Here is a 27460-nt window from a genome sequence, read left to right as displayed (position 1 = left end):
AACATGACTTCTAAAAATAGAAGGTAGTACATAAAACTGGTACCATTAAGCTGCCTGTTATTTGAATACTCAAGACTTGAAAAAGCAACAATAGTATGAAATTATTGCAAAATGAATCCATTTGAGAACGGCAGTTGCCATATAACATTTTTGTTTCTTCCTTGTAGCAAAGACTGAAGGAAGAGAAGGAAGCCAAGCGGGCGCGTTTGGATGGTAGGCATGACTACCTATTTGGGATTGTGGCTTCCTGCGTGGACTTGAACAAAGCCGAGGTGGAGGATGCCATTCTTGAGGGTAGTCAGGTAGGATGCATTTGAGTTCTCACTGGCTTGATGAGGGGGGGCAGGGAGGGTCCGCTGACACTGTCCTATGGCGGTAGAGGAAGGAGGGTGCCTGTTTTAGCACGGACAGGACTCCATTCCGATTCCAGACAGATGCTGGCAGCACGGGTTTAGGGCTTTCCAGGTCTTTATGTTGAATCGGGTACGTATATTTGCCATTTAAATTCCACGATGCTGCCGGCTCTGTCTGCATCTCTCTGAATCTAGTGAGGCTGGGCTCAGGCACCATGTTGGAACCTGATTTTGGAGAACAGGATCTCTGCTCAGAGGCTGATTTTAAAGAAATTATTTATTTTGTTCTAACCTGGGAGGTTGGATTGTGCCATCATTTCCTGGCTTCAACTTTGGTTTGGCAGCTGAATCTGGTTTCTTTTGTTCCTGAGCTTGACTTCCCATTATCTGCCATGATTCTACTCCAAAACCTAGGATGTGATTTGACCTTGGATGGGAAAGGTGAAAATACTGTACGATATAATTTCCTGGGCAGTGAGAAAGGTATATCAGGAACCCTGTGATGGTTCATGAAGGCTGTTTTTTAAAATTTATTAGGAGAGAGAGAGAGAGAGAGAGAGAGAGAAAGAGAAAGAGCGCCAGAGCCCTTTTTGTTGAACAGGTATCACACTGTTGACAATGCTTTTCAGTGGTAGGCTTATAAATGTTTAACAGTCAGCTTGGGGCATGAGAGTGGAGAGAGTGTGAATGTTTGCTGATTTCTGTTGTGTAAATACTCCCACGTGGCTGATTCCAAACTACCAACCTAAATGCTAAGTTGGGAGGAGTGTGATCCGTTGGCTGTTGCTCCAGCAGTCCACCAGCTTTGCTCCTTCCTGCTGTGCTACTCCAGTGGAGTTAATAGGAGACAGTGGGACAATTAAGTGTGGATGACTCTGAAATGGTTTGAGTATGGGATGAATCAGTGAGGGGTTGAGAGAATGCCTCTTCTCTCCTCTTGGTTCTTCTCATCACAGCTAACATTTATTGGATATCTACCCTGTGCCAGTCTCTCTTCTCAGTGATCTTCATCTGTTATCCCATTTAATCTTCTTAATACCAGGATATAGATAATATTGTTTCCAAAAAATAGAGGCATAGAAGGAAACAGCACCACATTGCTGATTCAGTCTTGGAGAAATAGCTCCAGAGGTGAATTGCTTAACCCAGCGGTTCTCAACCTGTAGGTCGCGACTCCTTTGGGGGTCGAACGACCCTTTCACAGGGGTCGCCTAAGACCATCAGAAAACACATATATAATTACATATTGTTTTTGTGATTAATCACTATGCTTTAATTATGTTCAATTTGTAACAATGAAATTGGGTGTCACCACAACATGAGGAACTGTATTAAAGGGTTGCGGCATTAGGAAGGTTGAGAACCACTGGCTTAACCCTACCCTACTTCCCAATTCAGACCTCTGGATTTGGGATCATGCAAGTGGGGTACATGAGTCAAAGTTCTAGACTGTGGGAAGCCCAAGTCAAATTGCTCTGTCATACTCAAAACTCAGGAATATTAAAACCTGGAAGTTTAAAGACAGCCTCCTGGCTCAGGCTTGCAAGCAAGGCTAGAAGGACAGGCATTTCAGGGCGGCCGTGATGCAAGTATCTCTCATCGCATTCTTGGAGTTAATCTCATGGAGTGCATCCATCCCAGGGAAGGAAATGTAACCAAGGAAACAGGGCCGCTCGCTTTCCCTCACACCCAGTGGTTTTACCCATAGCATGGTAGAAACTGAAGGGGCCTTATTTTCACATTTAAATTTTTAGGCTAGATTTTATCCTTTAATTTTTTTTATTATAAGTTGTGGTAAAATACACATACATAAAATGTACCATCTTAATTATTTCAAAGTGCATGTACTACATTTTGTTTATCCATTCACCCATCAATGAACAGTGGAGTTGCTTTCACCCTTTGGCTTCTGTGAATAATGCTCCTGTGAACATGAGTGTACAAATAGCTCTGCAAGATGCTGCTTTCAATTCTTTGGCATGTATACCCAGAAGTGGAATTTTTGGCTAATATAGTAATTCTATTTTTAATATTTTGATGAAATGCCATACTGTTTTCCACAATGACATTTTACATCCTTGCCAACAGTGCACAGGGTTCCAGTTTCTCTACATCCTTGCCAACATTTATTACTTTCTATTTTTTTGATAGTAGCCATTCTAAAGGGAGTGCAGATTTTATCATTTTCTTTCCATTTGAATTCAAAACTATGCTATTGACAATTTAAAAGAAGTACCTCCATTGGCAGACCTACAGGTGTACAGTGATCCTCATGGTGGGGTGGATGGGACCAGGTTCCAAGTTGTTATGGGCTGGACTGTTCCATGTCATGTGTGTTCTCATGGCATTTTTTCAGTGATTATTGCAATTTAATATTAACAGTTATCTGGGTTTTGAAAGGTTTGTTTTCTGATCTGCAATTGATTGAAAATAAAACAGTCATCTATGTTTATATTTGCCTTCACCAGCTCAACACTTTAGGAAATGAGCAAAAATGGAGAGACAGCCCAGCCTATATGGTTCGGTGCTTGAACTTTGACCCATGAAGCAAGAGGTCATGGGTTTGATTCCTGATCAGGGCACATGCCCAGGGTTGCGGGTTTGATCCCCAGTGGGGGATATGCAGGAGGCAGTGGATCAATGTTTCTCTCTCATTGATGTTTCTATCTTCCTCTCCCTCTCCCTTCCTCTTTCTCTAAAAAATGAATAAAAACATATTTTTAAAAAATGGAGAGACAATCTCTTCAAATCTGTATATGTGACAAGTATTTTTATGGTTAATTGAATTACTTCTTTGAGTTGAATCTTTCTATGTGAGGCATTTCTATGTGGCTTGTATCAAATGCAGTCCTATCCGAATGAGAAAGATGATAGTAAATGCTGATTTAAATGCGGTTTCTAATTAAGAACAGAGTTGTTACCTTGCCTTTTCTTTTCCCCAGATTGAAAGAATTGATCGGCTTTTTGCTGTTGGAGGTCTTCGTCACCTCATGTTTTACTATCAGGATGTGGAGGTAGCAGAAACAGGTATCCAAATTCGATGGGACACAACCCAGAAATGTGTTAGATTTAATTGAGGGTGGCACGAAGCAGAAGGCCACTGTGAGACCTGAGCAGGTAGCAGTGCGGTGTGGAGGATGAGACCCAGGTTCTATTTTTACCTTAAGGAAAGGAGACAGGTATGATGGGTACCTCTCCTGGTTGTTCTATCTTTATTTGGGATGTTTTGTTTACTTTGTCAGGCTGTACTGGTAATTAAGGTACAGTAAAGTAACTTACATTTTGAGACTTCCTTTCCTTACATGCTAGTTCATTTCAAGCAATCATATTCTATAACTTCTAATGAGCATCTGTTTCTTCTCTATATAGGCACTATTTCCTTTTAACGTAGGAATTGTTGTCAATACCCTAACATGAGTTTTCCCGTTATATGTCCATTATGTTTATTTTCCACTGACTATGATTCCACTGAATGATAAGTTTATTCAGTTTCACTTAAGAAAAATTTGTGAATCTTTGTGTGGAGACAACTGGCAAATCCCATTTTACTTTTATGTGGATTCATATAATTCTAAAGCCAAGCTAGTGACATAAACAAATATATTATGATTATATTAACATGTCATATGCATCCTTTTATTACCTTTTTGAAGAAAGGGAAAATAGTTATTGCTGTTGGTATATAATGTGACTATGCTTTTTTGTTTAAAACTGAGGAAATTGTGCATGTATAATCTAAATGATCAGCATTTCCTCAAAATTATCTATTGATGTTTTGTGGTCAGAAAGTATTTTATATTTTGAGTGAAAAGTCAAAATAACACAGAAGTTTTGAATTCTATCCCAGAATTCATTCATGAACTATGCACTGGGTGAAGTAGCCCACACTCTCTTGAGATTTTGGGATTCTGATGTGGGTGAGATGTTTAATCCATTCTAAGACACTTGGAAGTTTCTGCAGGATTTTATTTTTACCTTAAAACTCTCTTTGCTTCTGATACCTTGGTGCCTTGTTGAAGCTTCTAGTTTAACAACTTCCTCATGAGATCCAGATGATATTAGTCAGAAGTGGGACACAGTTTTGAATGAGGGAGGTAGCTTCTGGTTGCCTTTCTTGGAGGGGTTCATTGTCAGCACCCCAGTCCAAGTCTCTAGCCAGAGCCACGGGGAAGAAAGAGCCCCTGGAGAAGATTCCCCTAGGACAGTGGTCAGCAAACTGCGGCTCTTTGGCCCCTTGAGTATGGATCTTCCTAAGCCTTAGGAGTACCCCAATTAAGTTCATAACAATGTACCTACCTATATAGTTTAAGTTTAAAAAATTTGGCTCTCAAAAGAAGTTTCAATCGTTGTACTGTTGATATTTGGCTCTGTTGACTAATGAGTTTGCCGACCACTGCCCTAGGAGGGTCTAATCCCAGGGTCTCAGGATTCAGCTTCCAATCCACTCCCCTCCCCAACTCCTTTTGTTAGCACTAATGATCTTGCTCCCTACCCCAATAGTCTTGTTTGAGCTACCAGTTCATTTGGAGATCTAACACTTTCTGGGGCAGGTAAGAACACAGTGGAAGAGCTCAGAGCATACTCCGTGTACTTACATGATCCACTCATGAACTGCATGCTTGCATGACCAAAAATGAATTTTCAGATAGTAATAATGATAATGCTTAGTGAGCTAGTCTTTTGATATACATTTCTAAGGGCTTTACAGGTTTTCACTTATTTAATCCTGACAACAATTCCAGATGCTGGATGTTAGAATTATTCCCACTTTTCAGATGACAAAACTGAGGCACAGAGAGATTAAGTAACTTTGCCCAAGGTCACATGACTAAGCAGGGCAGCCTGAGATTGAAGCTCTGGGAGTCCGACTCTAGAGGTCACACCATTCGCCGTAATGCTCTCCTGCCTCTACACAATCCTGACTCCAGCATTGTAGTGAAGAGCCAACCCTGACAGAGGTGGGGCAGCAGTGGGAGGTGGAGGTGGAGGTCTGGATTGTTGCAGTTAGAGCTGGTTTTTAATCTTGGCTCTGCACCTGCCTTCAGGTTGTAGAGAGGTTTAACAATGTAGACAATGTTCCAATCAGAGGCCCTGACACGTAGCATATGCCAATCGATGCTGTCCCCTCCCTCACCCACTCCCACTGCTCCTGGGAAGGCCCACTGTGACCGAGATGACTGTTAGAGCTTCAGCAAGGATCTTCTCTGCACCAATCTTTCTTATTCCTGCTCCTCTCCTTTCTGCTTTTCCCTGGAGCAATGCTTTTGAAATGAAGCTATGATTGAGCAGGTCCTTTTAGATCCCTTTAGGGTTCAGGCTAGAGATTGTCCAGGAGTTGGACCTTCTAGGGCCCATGGATGAGCCAACAGGACATATTTTAACAAGGAAGCTCTATCCGGCGATCACTGCAATAGCAGTTGTGAACCTAACATTCTTTTGCATTTGTAGGCCAACCAAGCTCTTCAGGAGGAGTAAATCCTATTTCTGCAAAGACTAAAAAACCTAAAGTGTTCGTGACGGAGGGAAAAGATGTTGCTCTGACTGGAGTATGTGTGTTCTTCATCAGGCCCGACCCTTCCAGAGCCATCACCCCCGAGAACATCCACCGGGTAAGAGGCAAAGGCAGCCCTCCACCCCCTTACCAAAAACCACTTCCGTTCTGCGGGAGGCAGCCATTGTTTATTAAATATTCACTAAATATCTAAAACTCCTTTCAAAGAAGTATTTTTAAAAGCACTTAAAGCAAGCAATTAAGAGGACATTTTCTTTAAATCTCTTAGGGAAGAGGACTAAATACTCAATTTATTAACAAAAACTGATGTTACATTGTGTGTGTGTGTGTATGTGTGTGTGTGTCTTTCCTTTTAAAAAGAATTCCTCATATATAATTTACTTTATAAGACATTCCATACATTTGAAATCAGACTTTTTTTTTCTTTTTTTTTTTATTGCTTAAAGCATTACAAAGGGTATTACATATGTGTCCTTTTTTTTTCCCCCCGCCCTTGACAATACCCCGGCTTCCCCTACCCCCCAGTGTCTTATGTCCATTGGTTATGCTCATATGCATGCATACAAGCCCTTCAGTTGATCTCTTAACCCCCTCCCTCCTGCCCCCCAACCCTCCCCGGCCTTCCCGCTGCAGTTTGACAATCTGTGTGAGGCAGCTCTGCCTCTGTATCTATTATTGTTCAAAAGTTTATAATGGTGAAATCAGACTTTTTAAAGTGAACATATATAACTTTATTCTTTTCTGTGCAGAATAAAGTTCATCGGTACATGTCTCCCCTGCCCTTAATAGGTACATTATCTGCTTGGTGTAGATAAACTGGTAAACGTCTTCTGCTCTATTTGTTTCATTTTTATTGTTATGATTGCAGTTTAGAATAGTGTAAAGCTTATGTCTTAACTAGGGTGTGAGAAATAATTTACTGGATAGAGATACTGAATAGAAAAACAGACCATGGCCAGACCATCTGTAACAATAAAACTTTGACCTCCAACCTGCAGCAACCTGCCCAGGAAAGCAACCCCCTGTCTACAAAAAACAAAAAAACAAAACCCCAGGTAACCAGCCTGCTAGTCAGACTCTCCGGAAAGCCAACTAGGAAGCTAAACAGTAACTGCTGTCACAGTTGGTCAGAATGGCAGGATTTTATTCTTGGGTGCCAGTCTACTGAACGTTTGTCCGTACTTCCAATGGCCTTCTCTGGGGCCACCAGGGAAAGCCAAGTGTGTTCTCCCACCCACCACATAGGATGCCCTGCTTCTATTAGCCCTCCTCCAGCTTCCCCACGAAGCACCCCCAATCAGGACACCCCACAAGAAGGCTCTCCCACTCGCTGCCTATGAGGCTGTGCCGAAGGCAGGTGATGGTGGCGGACTCCCTTACTACAGCAAGCACTGAATTACTAGCCTTTGCTTTTCTCGGGTGGTCTTTACTCACTGCCATAGGATGGTTGGTTAATGGACAACTTTCACAGAAGACTTAGTAGCTATGTTGTGGTTGAAGGTCGTTTTTACAGTAAAGGGTCCCATTTGCTTTCCAGGAGGTGAGCTTTAACATGTTGGATGCTGCAGATGGGGGCCTGCTCAATAGCATGCGGCGTTTGCTGTCGGACATCTTCATTCCCGCGCTCAGGGCCATGGGCCAGGGCTGGGGTGAGCTCGAGGGGCTTCAGGAAGCACCCGCCATTCAGCAGGAGTTCCTGAGCTCTCTGGAAGGCTTTGTGAGTGTCCTGTCAGGCGCGCAGGAGAGTTTGAAGGAGAAGGTAAGCACGAAGCAGTTACTCCTTCAAAAATGGTCAGGGGTGAACAAATCAACATAGAAGTGTGTAATACTTCCCTTAAATAGTCTTAATCCCACTATCTTGCAAATCTTTAAAAAATTTCATGGGCATTTTTTTTTTTTTGGTTAATCCTCACATGAGGATATTTTTTCATTGAATTTTAGGGAGAGTGGAAGAGAGAGGGAAAGACAGAGAGAAACATCAATGTGAAACACATTGATTGGTTGCCTCCTGCATGAGCCCTGACCAGGGCCCGGGTCAGGGAGGAGCTTGCAACCAAGGTATGTGTCCCTGACCGGAATCGAACCTGGGACCCTTTAATCCTCAGGCTGATGCTCTATCTGCTGAGCCAAACCAGCTAGGGCTCATGGGCATTTTTATTGCCCCCTCATGATGTGGTGGTGACTAGATTTAAATTCCTTAGTTCAGAGTGATTAATGCATCAGAGGTTCCATTGAAATGGTGACTATGATGGAAGACTCAGACATGTCAGATGTGTGACTGCAGAGTATGAAATGCTTGTGGCATTGCTCTGCATCCCAGAAGGAAGGAACTTGGACCCAGAGTGTGTGTGTATGTGTGTAGTGTGTGTGTGTGTTTGTGTGTTTGTGTGTTTGTGTGTGTGTGTGTGTGTGTGTGTCTGGCGGGGTGGGTGGTGGTGGTGGGTAGGAATGAAGGAAATCCTGGAAAGGAGGGAGGAGAGAGGAATTAACACATCTGGAGAGGAGAGAGTGGGTCAGGCCCTTTGGTTCAGCCAGTGACCAAAGTGCCTTTAATAATAAGTGTGGCAAATGTGAACTTCAGCTTCTATAAAATTTGTTCCATCTGTGTAAGCCTTTGTTAGTGATTTCTGGGGTAGATGACAGCCCACACCCAGCATGAGTGGGATGTAGAAGAATAGAGCCCATGATACCATTGACAATATAGCACTCACTCCTCTCAAGGGAAAATATCTTCAGTAAATATTGAGATCTGTTTTGTATGATGTGTGTTTAAAAACACACTAGGTTTCATTGTCAAGTCAAAATCCAACACATCCTTTACTCCCCCCTTCCTCCTTCCTCCTCCTAAAATAAGTATTTGTGCTGTCAGTGAACTTGCTAACTATAAAGATGTTATTGAGTCAGGACAAGAGAACATATCCCTCTGGTTAGTTTGCAAAAACGAATGTGATAAATTAGAAATTACTCCTCTCTATCAGTTAATTTTCTTTCTTACTTTTTTAAAAAATTAAATCTTTATTGTTCAGATTATTACAGTTGTTCCTCTTTTTTCCCCCCATAGCTCGCCTCCACCCGGTTCCCACCCCACCCTCTGCCCTTACCCCCCCCACCCCCGTCCTCATCCATAGGTGTACGATTTTTGTCCAGTCTCTTCCCGCACCCCCCACACCCCTTTCCCCCCTGAGAATAGTCAGTCCACTCCCTTTCTATGCCCCTGATTTCTATTATATTCACCAGTTTATTCTGTTCATCAGATTATTTATTCACTTGATTTTTAGATTCACTTGTTGATAGATGTGTATTTGTTGTTCACAATTTGTATCTTTACCTTTTTCTTCTTCCTCTTCTTAAAGGATACCTTTCAGCATTTCATATAATACTGGTTTGGTGGTGATGAACTCCTTTAGCTTTTTCTTATCTGTGAAGCTCTTTATCTGACCTTCAATTCTGAATGATAGCTTTGCTGGGTAAAGTAATCTAGGTTGTAGGTTCTTGGCATTCATCACTTTGAATATTTCTTGCCACTCCCTTCTGGCCTGCATAGTTTCTGTTGAGAAATCAGCTGACAGTCTTATGGGTACTCCCTTGTAGGTAACTAACTGTTTTTCTCTTGCTGCTTTTAAGATTCTCTCTTTGTCTTTTGCTCTTGGCATTTTAATTATGATGTGTCTTGGTGTGGTCCTCTTTGGATTCCTTTTGTTTGGGATTCTCTGTGCTTCCTAGACTTGTAAGTCTATTTCTTTCACCAGGTGGGGGAAGTTTTCTATCATTATTTCTTCAAATATGTTTTCAATATCTTGCTCTCTCTCTTCTTCTGGCGCCCCCATAATTTGGATGCTCGTACGCTTGAAGTTGTCCCAGAGGCTCCTTACACTATCTTCATATTTTTGGATTCTTTTTTCTTTTTGTTTTTCCAGTTGGGTGTTTTTTGCTTCTTGGTATTTCAAATCTTTGACTTGATTCTTGGGATCCTCTAGTCTGCTGTTGGAACTCTGTATAATATTCTTTATTCTAGTCAGTGTATGCTTAATTTCTAGTTGGTCCTTGTTCATATCCTCGAGGGTCTTACTAGATTTCTTGAGGGTCTCACTAAATTTATCGGCGGTTTCTAGAAAATTCTTTTTTTTTATTTTTTTTATTTTTTTTTCTTTTTCTTTTTTTTTTGTGTGTATTTTTTTATTTTTTTATTTTTCGCTTAAAGTATTACAGGTTTCTAGAAAATTCTTGAAAAACCTTATAAGTTTGGTTTTGAACTCTATATCCAGTAGTTTGCTTTCCTCCATTTCTGTCATTTGTGACCTGTTTCTTTGTCTCCGCATTTTGGCTGCTTTCCTGTGTTGATAGAGTGGCTTTCTGTGCTAGGTGTCCTATAGGGCCCAGTGGCTCAGCCTTCCCAATTACCTGAGGTGGACACTCTTGGTGCACCCCTTTGTGGGCTTTGTGCACAGTCTTGTTGTAGTTAAGGCTTGATTGTTGTAGGTATCGCTGGGAGGAATTGACCTCCAGGCCAATTGGCTGTGAGAATCAGCTGTGTCTAAGTTCTCTTCTGTGCTGGAGACACCCTTCTGGGGCAAGACTTGCTTCAGTGGGGCTTTGGTGCTCACTGAGTTGCCCCTTGAGTGTGTCCCTTATGGATCTGAGGATTTGTAATCTGGATGGTCCCACTCTGACCACTGGGTACACTGGCACTTGGATCTCTAAGGAGGTGCTAATTTAGCCTCTGCCTGAGGCTACCCAGCTGGAGCTACAGAGAGATCTGAAGATTCCTCTTCTTTGTTTGGGATTTGGAGGTGCCCAGATGAGGCCCAGCTGTGAAGCAATGCAAGCTGTTGTGGGGCCTTGGGCCTTCTTTTGGATGTCTGGGTCTCTCTGACCCAGCTGCAGTTTGTTAGGTAATTTTCAGATTGCAGAAGGCCAGGCCTTTCATATGCAAAAGCCTCTGTGCACAGCTTGGGTAGGGTGGGGTCTCAGGGAATCAACAGGGCGGAGCAAACAGCTATGGCAGATCCTCAGTCCTACCCTAAGAGGTCCTGTGTCTCAGTGTCCCAGTAATCTCTGCAAGCACCTCTGAGAGAAAGCCACCCTCGAGTTCCAACCGATGCCAGACAGTCCAGTGTCTCCCCGTATGAGTCTGGGTCCCCAGAGACTCGCCCGGAACTGAGGTTCAGAGCAGTCGGGAGCTTGAGACTCCCTCCCGATTGAAAAAGACAACCGTGTCCTCAGTTGCCAGCCCTTTCCACGTGCGCCTCCGTACCTCTGCACTTTACTTCCTCACCTCCTCTGAGTCTCAGTGTGCTTTTCTCTTTCCTTCTAGTTGTAGAATTTCCACTCAGCCAGCCTTCCTGTGGTTCTGGGTGATGTCCGTTTTATCTTTTAGTTGTATTTTTGAAGTGGTTGTGCGAGGCAGCAATTTCCAGTCTTTACCTATGCCGCCATCTTGGTTTCTCCTCCCAGTCAATTTTCTTGAAGCTTCCCTACTTTCTTTGGTTTCATGAGTTAACATTAATTTTCAAGTTCCCTATTAATTCCCAAATTCTGTGATGTTATCTTCCCCTCTAGTTCAGTCTTTCTTTTTTACCCAGAATTTGACCTCAGACCCATCTTCTCAAGTGGTGTGCTCAGTGTGTGTGAGGATTGGGCATTGGATGCCTCACTGTTTCAGGGTATTTCTTCAGAGAGCAGGGCTGGTTTATACTGGAGGGACCCCTTAAGATAATTCTAAGCCGAGGGGTCAACCTGTGTGTGTGTGTGTGTGTGTGTGTGTGTGTGTGTGTTTGTGCGTGCGTGCGCAGGTTTAAAAAGCACCACCTTATTATCTAATTTTCATTTTAATTAGGTGAACCTTCAAAAGTGTGACATATTTGAACTGAAAACCCTGAAAGAACCGATAGACTATGTGACTCTAGCTAATAACCCCGAGACTTTGGGAAAAATAGAAGGGTGTATGAAAGTATGGATCAAACAAACAGAACAGGTAATTTCCAGAAACCAAATATCAGTTGCCATGCTACTGAACTGGCCAATGGAAGAAGGTATATCATTTGCTATTCCCATTTGCCTAAGGATTTTACCATGAGTGCCTGAAAAGGTGAGAGGTTCCCCTGGCGTTAATTTAGACTCATTAGTTAGGAAGAGATAGTAAGAATTCTAAGAGATGAAAGTTAATGACTCTGTATGCTTACAGAACTAGAAGACAGCACTTTGCTACTTTTCCCCTCAAGGCATAATTTACTTTGATGAGAACATCTGCAGAAATTCAGAGTTTTCTCATTTAGTGTGTCCTCCAAAGAGAGATCTTGAGACTTAACCTTAAAAAATATTTTCTGGAAAGTCCTAAGTGAAGGTGGACATTGCATCAAAAAGTAAACACAATTGAAATTAACCAACATAGGCGTGGGGACTTTCTCAGGTTATATTGCTTTGAGGTTATACATAGTAAGTGACTATAACCAAGGAAATGTGCTGAGGTCAGGTCCTCCAAAAGCTTATTATAACTCCTTAAGTGAGTAGTTTTCAGTTAGAACAAGTCAACTAAGTTTTTGTGGAGGTTGTAAAATGGATACGTGCCAAGTTAGTAAAAGGCTATCATTCAAAACATGCAAATGAATAAGCCTGGAGCACGTTCAGATAGCATCACTCATTTCCTTATTTTTTTGCTTATCTATAGCATTCATACCTCCAGCCCCCACTCAGTGGTTCACGTTTGTCCTGTGCATTCACAGATCCTGGCGGAAAACAATCAGCTGCGGAAGGAAGCAGATGACCTTGGGCCCCGAGCGGAGTTGGAGCACTGGAAAAAGAGACTGTCCAAGTTTAACTACCTTTTGGATCAATTGAAAAGCCCAGATGTGAAGGCTGTGTTGGCAGTGCTTGCTGCTGCCAAGTCGAAACTTCTGAAGGTTGTCAGCCACTTTTTGCTGCATGCAGTGGGAAATTCATGTTCTAGGGTATTTCAGGTCACAGAGTAATCAGGGACAGAAACACATTATTATACTCCCATGAAAAAAATGAAGATTGGATATGGCCCTTCTATAATTTTTGATAACATGGAAATAGCTTTTGAATTAAAGATATTTGTTGGCTGATATACCTGTATGTATATGTATCATTAGAGGACATTGCATGTAATTAAGATAGCACATCATAACATGATTATATATACAGTATGAATTCAGACCAACTAAGAGTAGTAATAATGAAAACTTATATATATATATATATATATATATATATATATATATATATATTTTTAGTTCTGGTATATTAGTTTTATATTGCTGTGTTACAGTTTACCCTCAAACTCAGCAATTTAAAGCAAACATTTAGTGTCCCACAGTCCGTGGGTCAGGAATTTGGGTGCAGGTTAGCTGGGTGCCTCTGACTCAGGATCTCTCATGAGGTTGCAATAGGTGTATTGGCTCATCAGCAGGCTCGACCGGGGAGGATATGATTCCAAGTCACTCATGTGGGTGTTGCAAGATTCAGTTCCTTGCTGGCTGTTGGCTGGAGGCTTCTTTAGTTTTTTACCACTTATCGGGCCCCTCACAACCTGGCAGCTGGCTTCCATTAAAGGGAGTATGTGCAGAGTGCAAGAGAGCACCCCACATGGAAGCCACAGTCTTTCGGTAAAGTAATTCCAGAAGTGACATCCCATCACTTTGTCACACCCTATTTGTTAGAAGCAAAGCTAGATTCAGCCCGCAATCAAGGGGTGGGGATGACACAAGACCACGAATACCCGGAGTCGGTGGTCACTGGGAACCATCACAGAGGTGCCAACCACACCTGGCATTGGTGCCATAAAGACAATTTATTAGCCATTTGCATGGATGTTTCAATCTATGAAAATAATTTAAATAATAATAATTTGTTTCAATAACTGCTTTAGATTTACCTTGTATTATTGTCCAAAGAATGCAACCATTTCATTGTGCTATAGTTCAGAAATATCAGTAGGACTTCAATGAAGTCAGTTGAACATGTTGGCTGGAGCTAAATCACTTCCTTTTACTTCTCCTACTTTTAGATATCTGTCCATTTTGAAATTCCTAGGTCATAGCACAGTCCTGGTATAGGGTTGGCAGTTAATAATTGCTTCCCTCCTGATGCTCTGTCCTAGTTACTTAATAGGTTTTATAAGAGAAGGCCTAGTAAAAAGATTAAAATTACTCTTCAGTGTGACAATGTCCTTCACCCCTCTGGGTTCAGTTTTATGTAAGATGCACAGGACAAAGTGAAAGTCGGACCCAAGGGATCTGTGGTGACTCTTAGCAGCTGTTATATTGGAAGCTTCTCTATTAATAATTGCATTAAAATTGCTTTCTTGTACTGTGCTTAGACTTGGCGGGAGATGGATATTCGAATCACCGATGCAGCTAACGAGGCAAAGGACAATGTCAAATATTTGTACACACTTGAAAAATGCTGTGACCCCTTGTACAGCAATGACCCTGTGAGTTAATTATTTCTACCCTCTCAGTCTCCTGATGGCCCTTTTATAACAGCTGAATTGAGTGTAGAGTTTTGGTTTGTAGATATTACAGTCTGTTGGAAAAGTCTTAGAAATCTCTTTTTAAGAAAATGATATGTATATATACCCACACGTCTACATATCTATATCTATATCTAGTATATCTATATCTATATCTATATCTATATCTATATCTATATCTATATCTATACCTATCTATGTCTATATAGCTATGTATCTACGTATCTCTATCCATCCATCCATCCTTCCATCTATCAAAGATGTATATGTGCTATTTAAAAAACATTTCTTGCACATTGCATTTTCCATTAAATATTGCAGCTGACATTCTGGGCTACCCTACTGTGGGAAGAGTCATCGAGCAGGTGTTTTTTTTGAACTTTTAACTTTAGGAAGTGCCTGCTTTTATTGATTACAAACTTGATTGTTAGTTGACACAACCTCCTTGTCATTAAAAGAAAGTTAATGTTTCTTGCATTGAAATAAAATGTGATTAACTGAATATGACTAAATAACAAAATGATCCTTAAATGTATTTATGGAAAGTGTTAGATAATATTTTAAATTTTTAAGTAAAAGTTACTAGGTGACATGATTAGACTATTAGAATTTTGCTGAATTTGATATTTGTTTCCCAGAAAAATTTTGTGGTGTCTTCCAGATAGCCATGATTGATGCTATTCCTACACTTATAAATGCCATTAAAATGATCTATAGTATCTCCCATTATTATAACACCTCTGAGAAGATTACGTCTCTGTTTGTAAAGGTAAGTGTATAGCATAAAGTCCGCAGTGCGGTTGCTGATATTTCTTTGCCAATGGTCACTATTTTGGTAATTAAAAATTACCATATCAATACAACCCAATGTCTCTGAATACTACAATTTAAAAAAAAAAGCTTAATCCCTCAATGGAGCTAGAATTCAGTTTATGTTAGAGGCTGATTCTGGCCACATCATGAAGCATAATTTCCCAAAGTAATTGTTATAATAAATATTGTGTTATATATATAATGAAAATGAAAAAAGATTCTTTTTGGAATTTCTTACCTATGTTATTGAGCACATTATTTATTCTGATGGGTAAATTTTAATTAAGAAAAAACAGACTATCTCCTGTTTCATATTTATAAGCTACTATACCGAATTTATTTGATGCCACAGTTGTTTACTCGGTGTTATTAGGATAGTAATCTCGATAATAAAAGCCTCTTGCAATGTTCCAGTAATCCATAAAGCAATTATAGTGATTCTGCCAAAAAACCGTAACGATGTTTAAACCTTATGTCCTAACTCCTAAGTGTTTATGGTGAGCACTGTTGCTTTTCCCACAATGAATGGTCTCTGAGAAATAAATGACTTTTTCATTGCCAAGGCAAAATTTTAAATGTATTAAAATAGAGGAATTTTCACCGTGGCTTGTGCTGTGAATACTAATGCTGTAGGAGTCATGCTTCTTCCTGGGAATAGGGCCATCAGCCTCGCGCGCTCAGCGAAAAATTCTTCTGCTTTCTCACCAAGTAGCAAGACAGCAACTCCTGACAACACTTTAAAACTACATGTGGGGGCCACACGGGGGCTAGTTCCTGGGCAGAAGACTCAAAAGTCAACTTGTGTTGTTACTTTAGTAACAACACAAATTGACTTGCACATTATTTGCAGGCCTTGTTGAATAGAATTGTAAAACCACCATTTATCTAAATTTCCAAATCCTTTCATTATGGGACATTTGAAGCAGGTACAAAAGGAAAGAGAATTGTATACTGAACCCCCATGTACATATTACGCAGATTCAACAACTATTAACACATGGCCAGCCTTCTTTCACTTATACCCCCGACCTTTGCACTAAATCCCAGCCATCATGTCATTCCATGCATACAGTAGTCGTCCAGTTTTCCTTTTAATTTATAAAAAGTCACCGAGAAAAGTCTGAAGTCTTTTTAAAGTTTGGACAGATGGATAAAATGCTAGTAGTTACCTACATTAGCTTTACTCTTTTTTTCTGTTGCCTTCTCCTATAGACATGTCTGCTGCAGATCCAGTGGCATGAAATGATCAGGTGGACAGTCCACATGGCACTTAGAAACTGAGTTAGGTGGTAGAGCATGCTACTCAAGGAGATCAGGGAAACTCTTAGCAGCGTTTAGGTTGGAAAGTGAATCATTTCTAGGGGGCTTGAACTGGGGATTGTCCATGGTCCTTCCAACTCTGTGATTTCACAAATGTTTTAGACAATATATGTGTGGAGTCTAAAAATGTTGAACAAATAGAAGCAGAGGAAAGTGGTGGTTGCTAGGGACTGGGGGGTTGGCGGAAATGGGAAGATGGTAAAAATGTATAAACTTTCAATTATATAAGGTGAATAAGTTCTGGGGGTCTAATGTACAGATGGTGACTATAGTTAGCAATACTGTGTTGTGCACTGGACATTTGCTAAGAGAGCAGATCATTTTTATTTTAAAAAATTAAATTTATTGGGGTAACATTGGTTAATAAAATTATAGATTTCAAGTGTACAGTTCTATAATACATCATCAATATTGCATTGTGTGTTTACCACCCAAAGTCAGATCTCTTTCTCTCACCATATATTTGACCCCTTAACCCTTTACAACCTCTCTCCCCCTTTCCCTCTGGTAACTATCATACTGTTATCGGAGTCTATGAGTTTTTGTTTCTCTTGTTTTTTTTTTTTTTTTTGCTTTTAGTTTTATAGTCCACATGTGAGTGAAATCATATGGTTCTTACCTTTTTCCATCAAACTTACTTCGTTAAGCATGATGTGCAGGTGGCAACCAATCAATGATTCTCTCTCATCATTGATGTTTCTATCTCTCTCTCCCTCTCCTTTCCTCTCTGAAATGAATAAAAATATATTTTTAAAATGCCATTGGGATTTTGATGGGGATTACATCAAATCTGTATATTGCTTTGGGTAATATGGCTATTTAAAAAAATATATTTTATTGATTTTTTACAGAGAGGAAGGGAGAGGGATAGAGAGTTAGAAACATTGATGAGAGAGAAACATTGATCAGCTGCCTCCTGCATACCCCCCACTAGGGATGTGCCCGCAACCAAGGTACATGTCCTTGACTGGAATCGAACCCGGGACCCTTGAGTCCGCAGGCTGATGCTCTATCCACTGAGCCAAACTGGTCAGGCTAATATGGCCATTTTAACTATGTTGATTTTTCCAGTCCATCAATATGTAATGTCTTTCCATTTCTTTGTGTCTTCTTCCATTTCTTCTAATAATGTCTTGAGGTTTTCGGTGTATAGGTCCTTCACATCCTTTGTTAAAGAGAGCAGATCTTAAGTGCTACCAGCACATACATGAAAAATGATAACTACGTGAGATGATGGAGGTGTTAATTAACTTGATTGTGGTAATCTTTCACTGTGTATATCAAATCATCACATTGTACACCTTAAATATATACAATTTTTATTTATCAGTTGTGCCTCAATAAAGCTGAATAAAAAGGACTAGTGCTTGATCATAGTTGCTATGGAAACAAATAAATCCAAAGCTCAAGTCCACAGATTGTATGTCCTGAGAGGAACAAGAGTTAAGGACACTCTAGTCCAGCGGTTCTCAACCTGTGGGTCGCGACCATCGGAAAACACATATAGCATATCAGATATTTACATTACGATTCATAACAGTAGCAAAATTACAGTTATGAAGTAGCAACGAAAATAATTTTATGGTTGGGGGACACCACAACATGAGGAACTGTATTAAAGGGTCGTGGCATTAGGAAGGTTGAGAACCACTGCTGATGGCTGTCTTATGTACATAATATCATTTTATTGGAAAACTCCAGGTGACCAATCAGATGATATCTGCATGTAAAGCTTATATTACGAACAATGGAACAGCTTCTGTGTGGAGCCAGCCACAGGATGTTGTTGTGGAAAAAATATTATCTGCAATTAAACTTAAGCAGGTAATGGTCAGCCTAATAATATATTTAGGTAACGTTTCATTATTTTTATGTTGTGTTTGGTGATGCATCTTAAATTATTTAGCAATTATTATAATCTTGGATGCTAAAAAGAACAGTAATTCTTCACTATTAAGAAAGTTGCATGTTAATAAACCTTCCCAATTTATGCACTTATTCTACCCTCTTTGAAGGCCTCCTGTGTCCCAGCACCACACTAAATACTGAAGATACAAAGATGACTAAGATGACAGGTTTTCTTAAGCTTCTGATAGACAGATGGGGAGATAGACACAGAGCGAGGCTATTGCTCACATGGTGGGACTGGGGTGAAAAGGCTGCTCCTCTGAGTTGCATTATGGATAATTAGGAGTTCGCTAGGTTGGAGGATGGGAGAAGATGATATTCCAGACTGATGGATGAGTAAATGAAAAGCCTTGAAACTGGAAGGGCTTGCAGTCCCACCCTAATGTCGCCGTTACCTTTGCTGAAGAGAATAAGGTTGATATCTTTGTTGTTTTCCCTGTCTTATATTTTGCTTTTTGATTTTAAGGAATACCAGCTCTGCTTTCACAAGACAAAACAAAAGCTTAAACAAGATCCAAATGAAAAACAATTTGAATTCAGCGAGATGTATATTTTTGGAAAATTTGAAACTTTCCACCGACGTCTTGCTAAGATATTAGACATCTTTACAGCCTTTAGGACATATTCGGTCCTGCAAGATTCGAAAATTGAAGGGCTGGAAGACATGGTCACTAAATACCAGGTATTGTTTTACAGCTGAAGTTGCTGCTCTTATCCATAACAAAAACTTTGGTATTTTATGCAAATAACTATTTAAAATCATTCAAATAGTTCCTAATGTGAAATATAAGCTCATAGCCCTTAAACAATAAAGAAATCACATTTACTTGAGGATTGTGTAATGGTGCTAATATGTTCTTTTCAGGTGTGTGGTTATGATAATGACTTCCCAATAGTCTAAAATTAATCATCATTAGTAAAAGCATTTTCATTAGTAGCATAAGAAAAGTGTTTAAATATAACTTATCACTTCATTTATTCATGCAAGAAATATTTAATGAAGCCAGTACTATGTGTCAGGCACTCGTTCATGAGTTCTGGGTGTCATGTGATTATCTCTGCTTGCAAGCAATTTATTTGGACACCTGTTAAAAATTAAAAGGATCACATTTTATTGTAGCTTTACCATTCCTAGTTAATTTTACTTTTAACTGCTTTATATTGTAAGGCTATGTACGTGACTTATGTTAGTTTTTAAAGTGGGCACAGTGATCATGGATGTAGACAATCTTTTTTTTTGTTTGAGAACAGTGATATTGAAATTTAAAATGTTTGTATTTGAATTTGAAAAGGCTCATATAGTTCTAGATGGTTTGTCTCAGTGATTAGAGTGTGGCCCACGGACTGAAGGGTTGAGTATTTCATTCCAGGGCACCTCGGTTGCAAACTCAATCCCTGATACTGATCGGGGTGTGTGTGGCAGGCAACCAATCGATGAGCTTTCTCACATCGGTGTTTCTCTCTGTCTCTCCCCCTCCCTTCCACTCTCTCTAAATATCAATGGGAAAAAATACCTTGGGTGAGGATTAACAACAAAAACACACACACATAAAAAAGAAAAGAAAGTCTCATATAATTAAAAAAAATTTTTTAAAGTCTTCATCTGAGGCTGTTTTATTTTATTTTAGAGAGAGAGAGAGGAAGGATGAGAGAGAGGAAAAGAGAAAGAGAGAAATATCAGTATGAGAGAGAAACACCCATCAGTTGCCTTCCGTTTGTGCCCTGACTGGGGATTGAACTCGCAACCATTTTGGTGGATGGTGCAATGCTCCAACCAACCGAGCCACCCACCCAGGCCAAAAGGATCATATAATTTATTGCCAGTTTTTTTGTGCTTAAACAGTTTAAGCCAACATAAGTAGTCTTTTATTTCCTGAGAATACCAGATTATGGGAGAGAAAAAGAAAATATCTTTCTTATGTAGCAGGAAATAGTTTAGGTGAATCCTGTGAAATTTGCAAGATAGAAAATCTATACTTTGAAAGTGACAGTTTTTCAAGATAAACAGGGAATATATTCATTTATTTTTCAATTTGGACTCTATTCTTAATGAAAAAATAACTGTGGAACATATTTTAAGGTTTATCTTTGAATGAGAAGTTGAACTATATTTCTAAGAGTGGATAAAGATGGTTCTAACCTGATAAAAATACTGGGAAAAGAAATTGCTTTGGAAATCTAAGCGAAATACTAATTAAAATGGATGAGCCAGAGGGTAGTGAGATAAAATGTAGATGGTGCAGGAAAGCGTAAAGTGAGATTTTTGTGTTTTAGTACAAGTATTAGAAGCTTAAAATGGCATCCACGGGAATGTATCTCAGGCTCCTTGCCTGGCTATCAAGACCCTTCCTCCCCCCGCCCCCAACACCTCGCCCCTTACCCCCCACCTGCTCCTCTTCTCCTCATTTTATGATCTCCAGACACAGTTCAGTCCCCCTTTAGGCTTGCAGTGCTTTTTTTTCTGGAAAATTCTGCATTTGGATTTTCATACAGTTATTTCCTCCTTAGCCTCCAGATCTTGATTTCACAACCCTGTCTAAATTGTTTACCTTGACTTCTGTTTTACCTCAGACACTCTGTCACATTCCTCATTTATCACCGTGTAAAATGACCCTGCTCATTTGTTTGTGACTTCCATGGATTCTGACCATCTCTCTCCCACCCAGGTTGTACGTTCCCCTACGGTGGGGCATTTGTTTGTCTTGTTCATTCCTGTGTCTGCAGCGTTAACTGGTATATAGTAGGTGTGCAGTAAACATATGATTTCACTCATATGTGGCATATAAAATGGAAAGTAGCAAATGAACAAATAAGAAAACAAACCAAACTCATAGACACAGATAACAGTGCTATCAGAGTGAAGGGGGTTGAGGGGGTAGTAAAGGTGGCCAAAGAGTATATGATAATGGAAGATGATATGATATGACTTTGGGTGGTGAGCACACGATGCAGTATACTGACCATATATCATAGAAATGTACAATTGAAACCTATACCATCTTATTAACCACTGTCACCCCAATAAATTCAATTTAAAAAATAATAAAAATATGCCCTAGCCGGTTTGGCTCACTGGATAGAGCGTCGGGCTGGGGACTGAAGGGTCCCAGGTTCGATTCCGGTCAAGGGCATGTACCTTGGTTGCAGGCACATCCCCAGTAGGGGGTGTGCAGGAGGCAGCTGATCGATGCTTCTCTCTCATCGATGTTTCTAACTCTCTATCTCTCTCCCTTCCTCTCTGTAAAAAATCAATAAAATATATTTAAAAAAAAAAAAATAAAAATATTACTTAAAATCTGTCAAATAAAGGACTGAAAATCTGCACTTTGAAAGTTTTGCAAGATAAAGAGGGAATGATATATCCGTTTATTTTTCAATTTGGACTCTAAGTAGATTGAGTATGATTAGTTGGCTTAAAGGTCACAATTAGTTGGTTTATTTACTTAATATTGTTAAGTGCCCATTAAATCCAATCATTGAGCAGAATTTTCTAAGAGCTCCAAGTCATTTTAATTACCACATTTAAATGTAGAGATGTAGCTTTTCCATGCTTTTTTACACTCTTCATATAAAGACTACGATGGGTAACATTATAATATATACAATTTCTACTAGTAAATAGAGCTAATTTTGTAGCTATACAGCATGAAAGAGTAGGTTGTTTTAACTAGCAAACTTGATTCACAGAGTTATGCAGTTTATACACTTTTGTCTATTAAGATATTTGAATTGATATATAAATGGAAATGACTTTGAAGAGGAGACTGCAGAAGGAGGCCCAACATTCTTCATAAAAATTATATGCTTGTGTCAACAGCGTGGGCTCCCGAGTTTGCGAATGGCTTAGGACCTGGTTAAGAATGATCACAGAGCTTTATAGCTCATTATTCAGAGCAAACAAAACTTTGGATAATAGTGTTTCAAGGAGATGAATTGCCTAATTTGTCCTCTTGTAGTCATAGACTGCAGCTTTGCAGGGCAGAGAAAGCCAATTAATTCTAGAGAGTCTTTAAATGGTAGATTGTGGTTTGACGTTTTATTTAAGCCATTTGAGGTTTCAAAGATAGTATATCATCTGTGGACATTATGACTGTTTTCTTTCTAAGTTTGTGTTCTGTTAAAGTCTTATTCATTTTCTGGGAAGTCAAACTTCAATGAAAAATATTTTAGTAACTTCTCTGGGCTTGTTTTTTATTATTTCAGATGTGATTAATAAGACATTTTTACAGAAAACACCTCTCCTACTTTTCAGATGTAGTCTTTATTTTATATTTTTCTTCAAAAGGACATAAAACCTCATGAAAATGCTTTCCAGATGATTTCTTTGAATGCAGTAGGCTACATTTTACTGCTATAATAAGCATTAAACAATGTAACTAAAGAAATAAGCTTTTAAGTTGCCGTTTTGGTACTGATTGTTCAGGTTCTGCATTTAAAGGGTATATTTAATTACGTAAGGCTAGAATATTGAAATGGCTTATTTCTTTTATATCATTGCAGGGTATTGTTGCCACCATAAAGAAGAAGGAATATAATTTCTTAGACCAGCGGAAAGTGGATTTTGACCAGGATTATGAACAGTTTTGCAAGCAGACTGATGACCTTCATGTAGGTTGTGTAATAAAATACCTGTTACAGGCGTGTTTGTTTTCTTTCTCTGTTCTGTATAATGCTGTTAATCATGACCATCAGCAGGGCAAGGCGTCTTCATCACGGAGGTGACCGGCAGCAACCTCAGCCTGTGTTTTGTGATTTCAGATTAATAATTGAAGGCTCTTTTTCATAGATTACAGGGTCATAAGTATAACTTTGGATAATGATCTGTAATCATAGATGTCTACGTATGTTTCATCTTACTTCTTAGGCTATTAACTTTCATCTTCTGTTGAAAGGTAGGGTTGTTAGAATACAGAATTTTATCTCCATTTGTTTATTTTATAGCCATGATTATGACCAGAGGTCATTTAAGCAAATGGTCAGTGATGTTTGGCAGATCCCAAAGGCAAGGCGGCTGCTGGCCTTAGAAATAGGACTCAGCATCTGGCCCCCTTTCTCTCTCCCTTCTCTCAGCCATCCCCCCCCCCCCCCCCCCCCCCCCGCCTGCACTACATGCCAGCCATCTTGACTGTCAGTCTGTATGAACAGTGTATGGCTGCCATCAGCTTCTGAGAACATATCACAGGTCCAGCCCCAGCTCCAAATTCCAAAGGAGAATGTTGAGTTGGCCAGTTCTAGCCCTGATCCATGTGGTAAAGCAGGAGAGACAGCACCCCCTTGTGGTCTTTGGGAATATTTTCTATCAGAGGAGAAGAATCGAGGAGGGTAAGGTGGGGAGACAACCCAATAGATGTCTATCATAATTAATCTCCAGACTTTTTCTTCATCCCAGTGAGGCAAAAATTTGCCTTATTCTTATTATAAAAGGAAAATGGCCATCTGTTACTTCTTTTCTAGAAAAGAAAAAAGTTGGTACACTTTATGGAAAAAACAACTCAGGCATTTTGGAGGCGTGGGTTCAGTGGTAGAATCATAATAAAACTGGCTAATTCTATATGTCAGGTACTGTTCTAAGCACTTTATAGGTTTTAATTATCCTATAAGGTGAGTACTCTTAGTGTCCTCATTTTGCAGAGGAGAAAATGAGGCTCTTTGAGGTTATCTGACTTGCCCGAAGTCACAGCAATAGGTGGTGGTGTGGAGATTAAGCCCAGGCAGTCTGCTCCAGGATTTAAGTTTTTAACCATTATGTTATAAGACACATTTCAGTTGCTAGGAAGATGTAATGCCTATAATAATTTCTGCAGTGACCAATTTTAGGGGATGATTCAGACATAAGGACAACAGATCTTGATCTCTTCTTGTTGGAAATTGATGGACAGTGGCAGATCCTGATTCTGTGCTCTATGGTCAATGTGCATGTGTCAGTCTTCACCTGTTTCCCAGCACTTTCTGATATCTGATACTTCCTTAGCTTATATGTGGAATATAGGTCTATGGTGAACACCTTGAGGGCAGGAATCATGTTCATTCTTATTTGTGTCTCCAGGGCCTGGTGGGTGGCACCTATAATTGGAGAGCAAAGAATATTTGTGGAATTAAAGTCTGAGTAATGATTTAATAAGAACTAGATTGATTGTAATTAAACAAGCATTTACTGTACATCAATTATGTATTAGGCTTCTATGCTGTGGGTTATGAATATAGAAATAAGTCAAGTAGATTTGCTCTCACAGCTCACAGCAGACAGAAGGCAGATATGTGTTATGATAGAAACACAAATATATATATATATATATATTAGAAGTATAATATTCTGATATTGTAGCAGGCCTTGGGGATGCAAAGATCAAAGTCCAGAGAATTCCTAAAGAAACTTAGAGGGAGGACAGGCCTACAAAACATAATATAGAATCTGAGAATTGCTATAACCCACAAGGCAGGATGTGAGCCTAGGAAAAACAACCCCACACTCTGCTTGTCTGGAAGGAGTGAAGGCTCAGATAGGAGGTGATGCTTGGTGCCAGGACAGTGTTTATTTTTTCCAAGTAAATGGAGGGAAATGAGTGGGATGGGGAGACCTTTTCAAGCCTGTGTCTGCTTTTTATAATACCGAGAATATAACTTTATAATTGTCCTACAGCCTGGTTTTAAGCATTAGTTATAGACAGTTCCCATTCTCTTTAATCTTTTCTTTTTAAAAACTCAATCTATTAATGTCTTATAGTCCATCTCAATAATGGTCCATTTCTCCCTTTGGTTGGACAACTACTTTCCGTTTAACTTCTTTGACCCTTTCTCCATCCTCTTTCTCTTAACTGTCTACACTTTCTCCTTTAATTAATTCATGAATTCAGCCCTTTTCTCTATAAAGTCAGGGTGAAAATCCCAACCCTCCCATGACTCTGGATGGAGTGTAAGGGGGAGGGGATTAGTTTTGGAGACAGGAATGGAGAGGCTCGGTAACTGTGGCATTTCCAGGATGAAACCCTGGGGCGTGGGGTGGGTACGTGAGTGATTCAGATCAGGGTTGTGTGCAGGACTCCTCTGTCAAAGCAACCGGAGCCTGGAATCCTGTCCAGATTGAGAGTTCATGCTGGCACTAACAGAGTAAACAGAAAACTGAGTAAACAGAAAACAGAAAGCTGGGAGGCCATGTAAGAGGACTAGTGTGAGAATTCCTTGCCTGGACTCCAAAAGACTGTCAGAACAGATCTAATGCTCAGAGAGAAAAAGGAGACTACTTCAAGGTCTTAGATATTCATAGAGAACTCAGCGTAGGTCTTTGTGAAGTTATAGGGTGGAAAAACAAGGAAAATCAGGTTCCATTGACAGGGCTCAGTGAAGATTTGCTGGTGTCTGAAGTTGGAGGGAGTGGAGGCATTGCAAGTGCTCCAGTTCTGCGTAATTTACACTCAGAGATTTTTATGTAGTGAAAATATTTGAGTATTTCCTTGGGTAGGCCAACTGCACTGTTTTTGAAAATTTCAGTAGAAGAGTGAGAAGTATTGGAGGCACAGTGTAAGTAGGGATAGCCATTCTTCAGCTTTGAAGTTTTGTTCAATGGTGCAGGGAGCACTGTGGCTTGCTCCCAGATAGCAACATTTCTTCAAGGGTTAAGATTTTCCAGTGGGGTCCTGGATATTTCCAACTGGTCATCTTGCAAATTACTTATGTAGAGTCAAGCTCATCTCGGTACTAATTTTCACTGCACATGCAACTGGCTTCCCAATTTGATCACTACATAAATTATTGATCTCTTTAGAATTGTAGAGGCTTAAAACTTCTTTCTGGTAAATTGAGAAAAAAGAATTGATTGGATCTTTCACTTAAAGCATGAAATAGAAAAATAATGAAAGAATTTTTCTGTCTTTTATTTAACTCAATTTAGATTTTTCATGACAACTCTGCTAAATCTGAGACTGAACAAAGACTAAATCATGTGCTTCGTTTTTAGGTGCAGTTATTTTTATTTTTTTGGACAAAATTATACAGTCCTATAAGATGTGTGAGGTTCTCAGAACAACCCATAATGAAACTCATTTTTGGAAAATAGATTTAAGGGCTTTAAGAAATAGATATTTAGGTCATTCTTTTTGAACTTATCCTCTTGGGAGATATTTATTTTTTTCCTGGAGGGGTCTCATGGCCTGGGCTGTGGCAGTGTTTCTGTGGAGTGGCCTTGTGTTCCTTCTGCTGGGCCCCCGTGGTTTTGCCATCCCAGACTAGCTCTTACGTTAATTTCTTGGGTTAGACCTCTCTCATCTCTAGGTGAGCACTGGCATGGAATTTCAATCGCTCTAGGACAGGGCTCTGTAAACTATGCCCTTGGGCCAAATCCGGCCCTGCCTGATTGTTCCCGGGTCGTCTATGGCTGCCTCTGCACTGCAGTGGTAGGTGGGCAGTTATGAAAGGGACCCATGTCCTGTGAAGTAGAAAATACTCATCATCGGGCTCTTTTATAGAGAAAGTAAAGGGCTTGTTTTATCTATTCACAGCCTTGGCCAGATGGCAAGATCCCCTGCTGCTTTCCCCAACTTGTAGACAGTCATTTAACCCCCCTTGCACGGGCTGGACAGCACTTCAAGTGCCTTGGCTTTCTGCAGGGGTCTGTTGAGAGTGTTAGGACCCCACAACTTCTCTACCCACATTGATAAAGCCCCAGTGCCCAACCCAGGCCCTGTATCAGACCCAGTACCTCTGGACCCTGCCACAGGCCAACTCCTAAGACTGCTCTGGCTCTGTAGCCCCTGTGTGTTCTGGCTTCTGGGCATTTTACCTTTCTTCCAGGCTCAGGTGAGTATGAAGTTTTCTGTTCTATTTTGTCCTCTATTACATGTGCTTGTAGAGAATGGGAAGCTCTTTTTATCTTGATGCTAAATAGGACTTTCCCCAATGCTAATTCATTGTTCATAATCAGACTTTATTCTGTTTTAGAAAGAGTTGCAGAACTTCATGGATGTTACATTTGAAAAGATTAGAAACACAAATCAAGCTCTAAGTATGTTAAAGAAATTTGAAAGGTAAAAAATTGAGAACAATTTTCTAAGTTCAATTTTCTATCTT

The 27460-nt window shown here is 40.0% G+C and overlaps 1 protein-coding gene across 1 annotated transcript in view; it reads left to right on the top strand.

Annotated features, from left to right (window-relative positions):
* DNAH5 (dynein axonemal heavy chain 5) overlaps positions 1-27460 on the top strand; it is a 183356-nt gene that overhangs the window by 11926 nt on the left and 143970 nt on the right. The window contains exons 2-13 of the mRNA XM_070411907.1: positions 168-302; positions 3296-3380; positions 5802-5962; positions 7403-7624; positions 11702-11839; positions 12588-12764; positions 14204-14317; positions 15018-15125; positions 18191-18313; positions 18864-19079; positions 22898-23005; positions 27332-27417. Coding sequence (XP_070268008.1) covers positions 168-302; positions 3296-3380; positions 5802-5962; positions 7403-7624; positions 11702-11839; positions 12588-12764; positions 14204-14317; positions 15018-15125; positions 18191-18313; positions 18864-19079; positions 22898-23005; positions 27332-27417 — 1673 coding nt within the window. The remainder of the gene's footprint in view (positions 1-167; positions 303-3295; positions 3381-5801; positions 5963-7402; positions 7625-11701; positions 11840-12587; positions 12765-14203; positions 14318-15017; positions 15126-18190; positions 18314-18863; positions 19080-22897; positions 23006-27331; positions 27418-27460) is intronic.

Source organism: Myotis yumanensis, unplaced genomic scaffold (genome assembly GCF_028538775.1).
Source record: "Myotis yumanensis isolate MYYU_CA2020_CCGP unplaced genomic scaffold, mMyoYum1.0.hap1 SCAF_4, whole genome shotgun sequence".
In the NCBI taxonomy this organism is placed as follows: domain Eukaryota; kingdom Metazoa; phylum Chordata; class Mammalia; order Chiroptera; family Vespertilionidae; genus Myotis; species Myotis yumanensis.
This window is presented reverse-complemented; position numbering and strand designations above follow the sequence as displayed.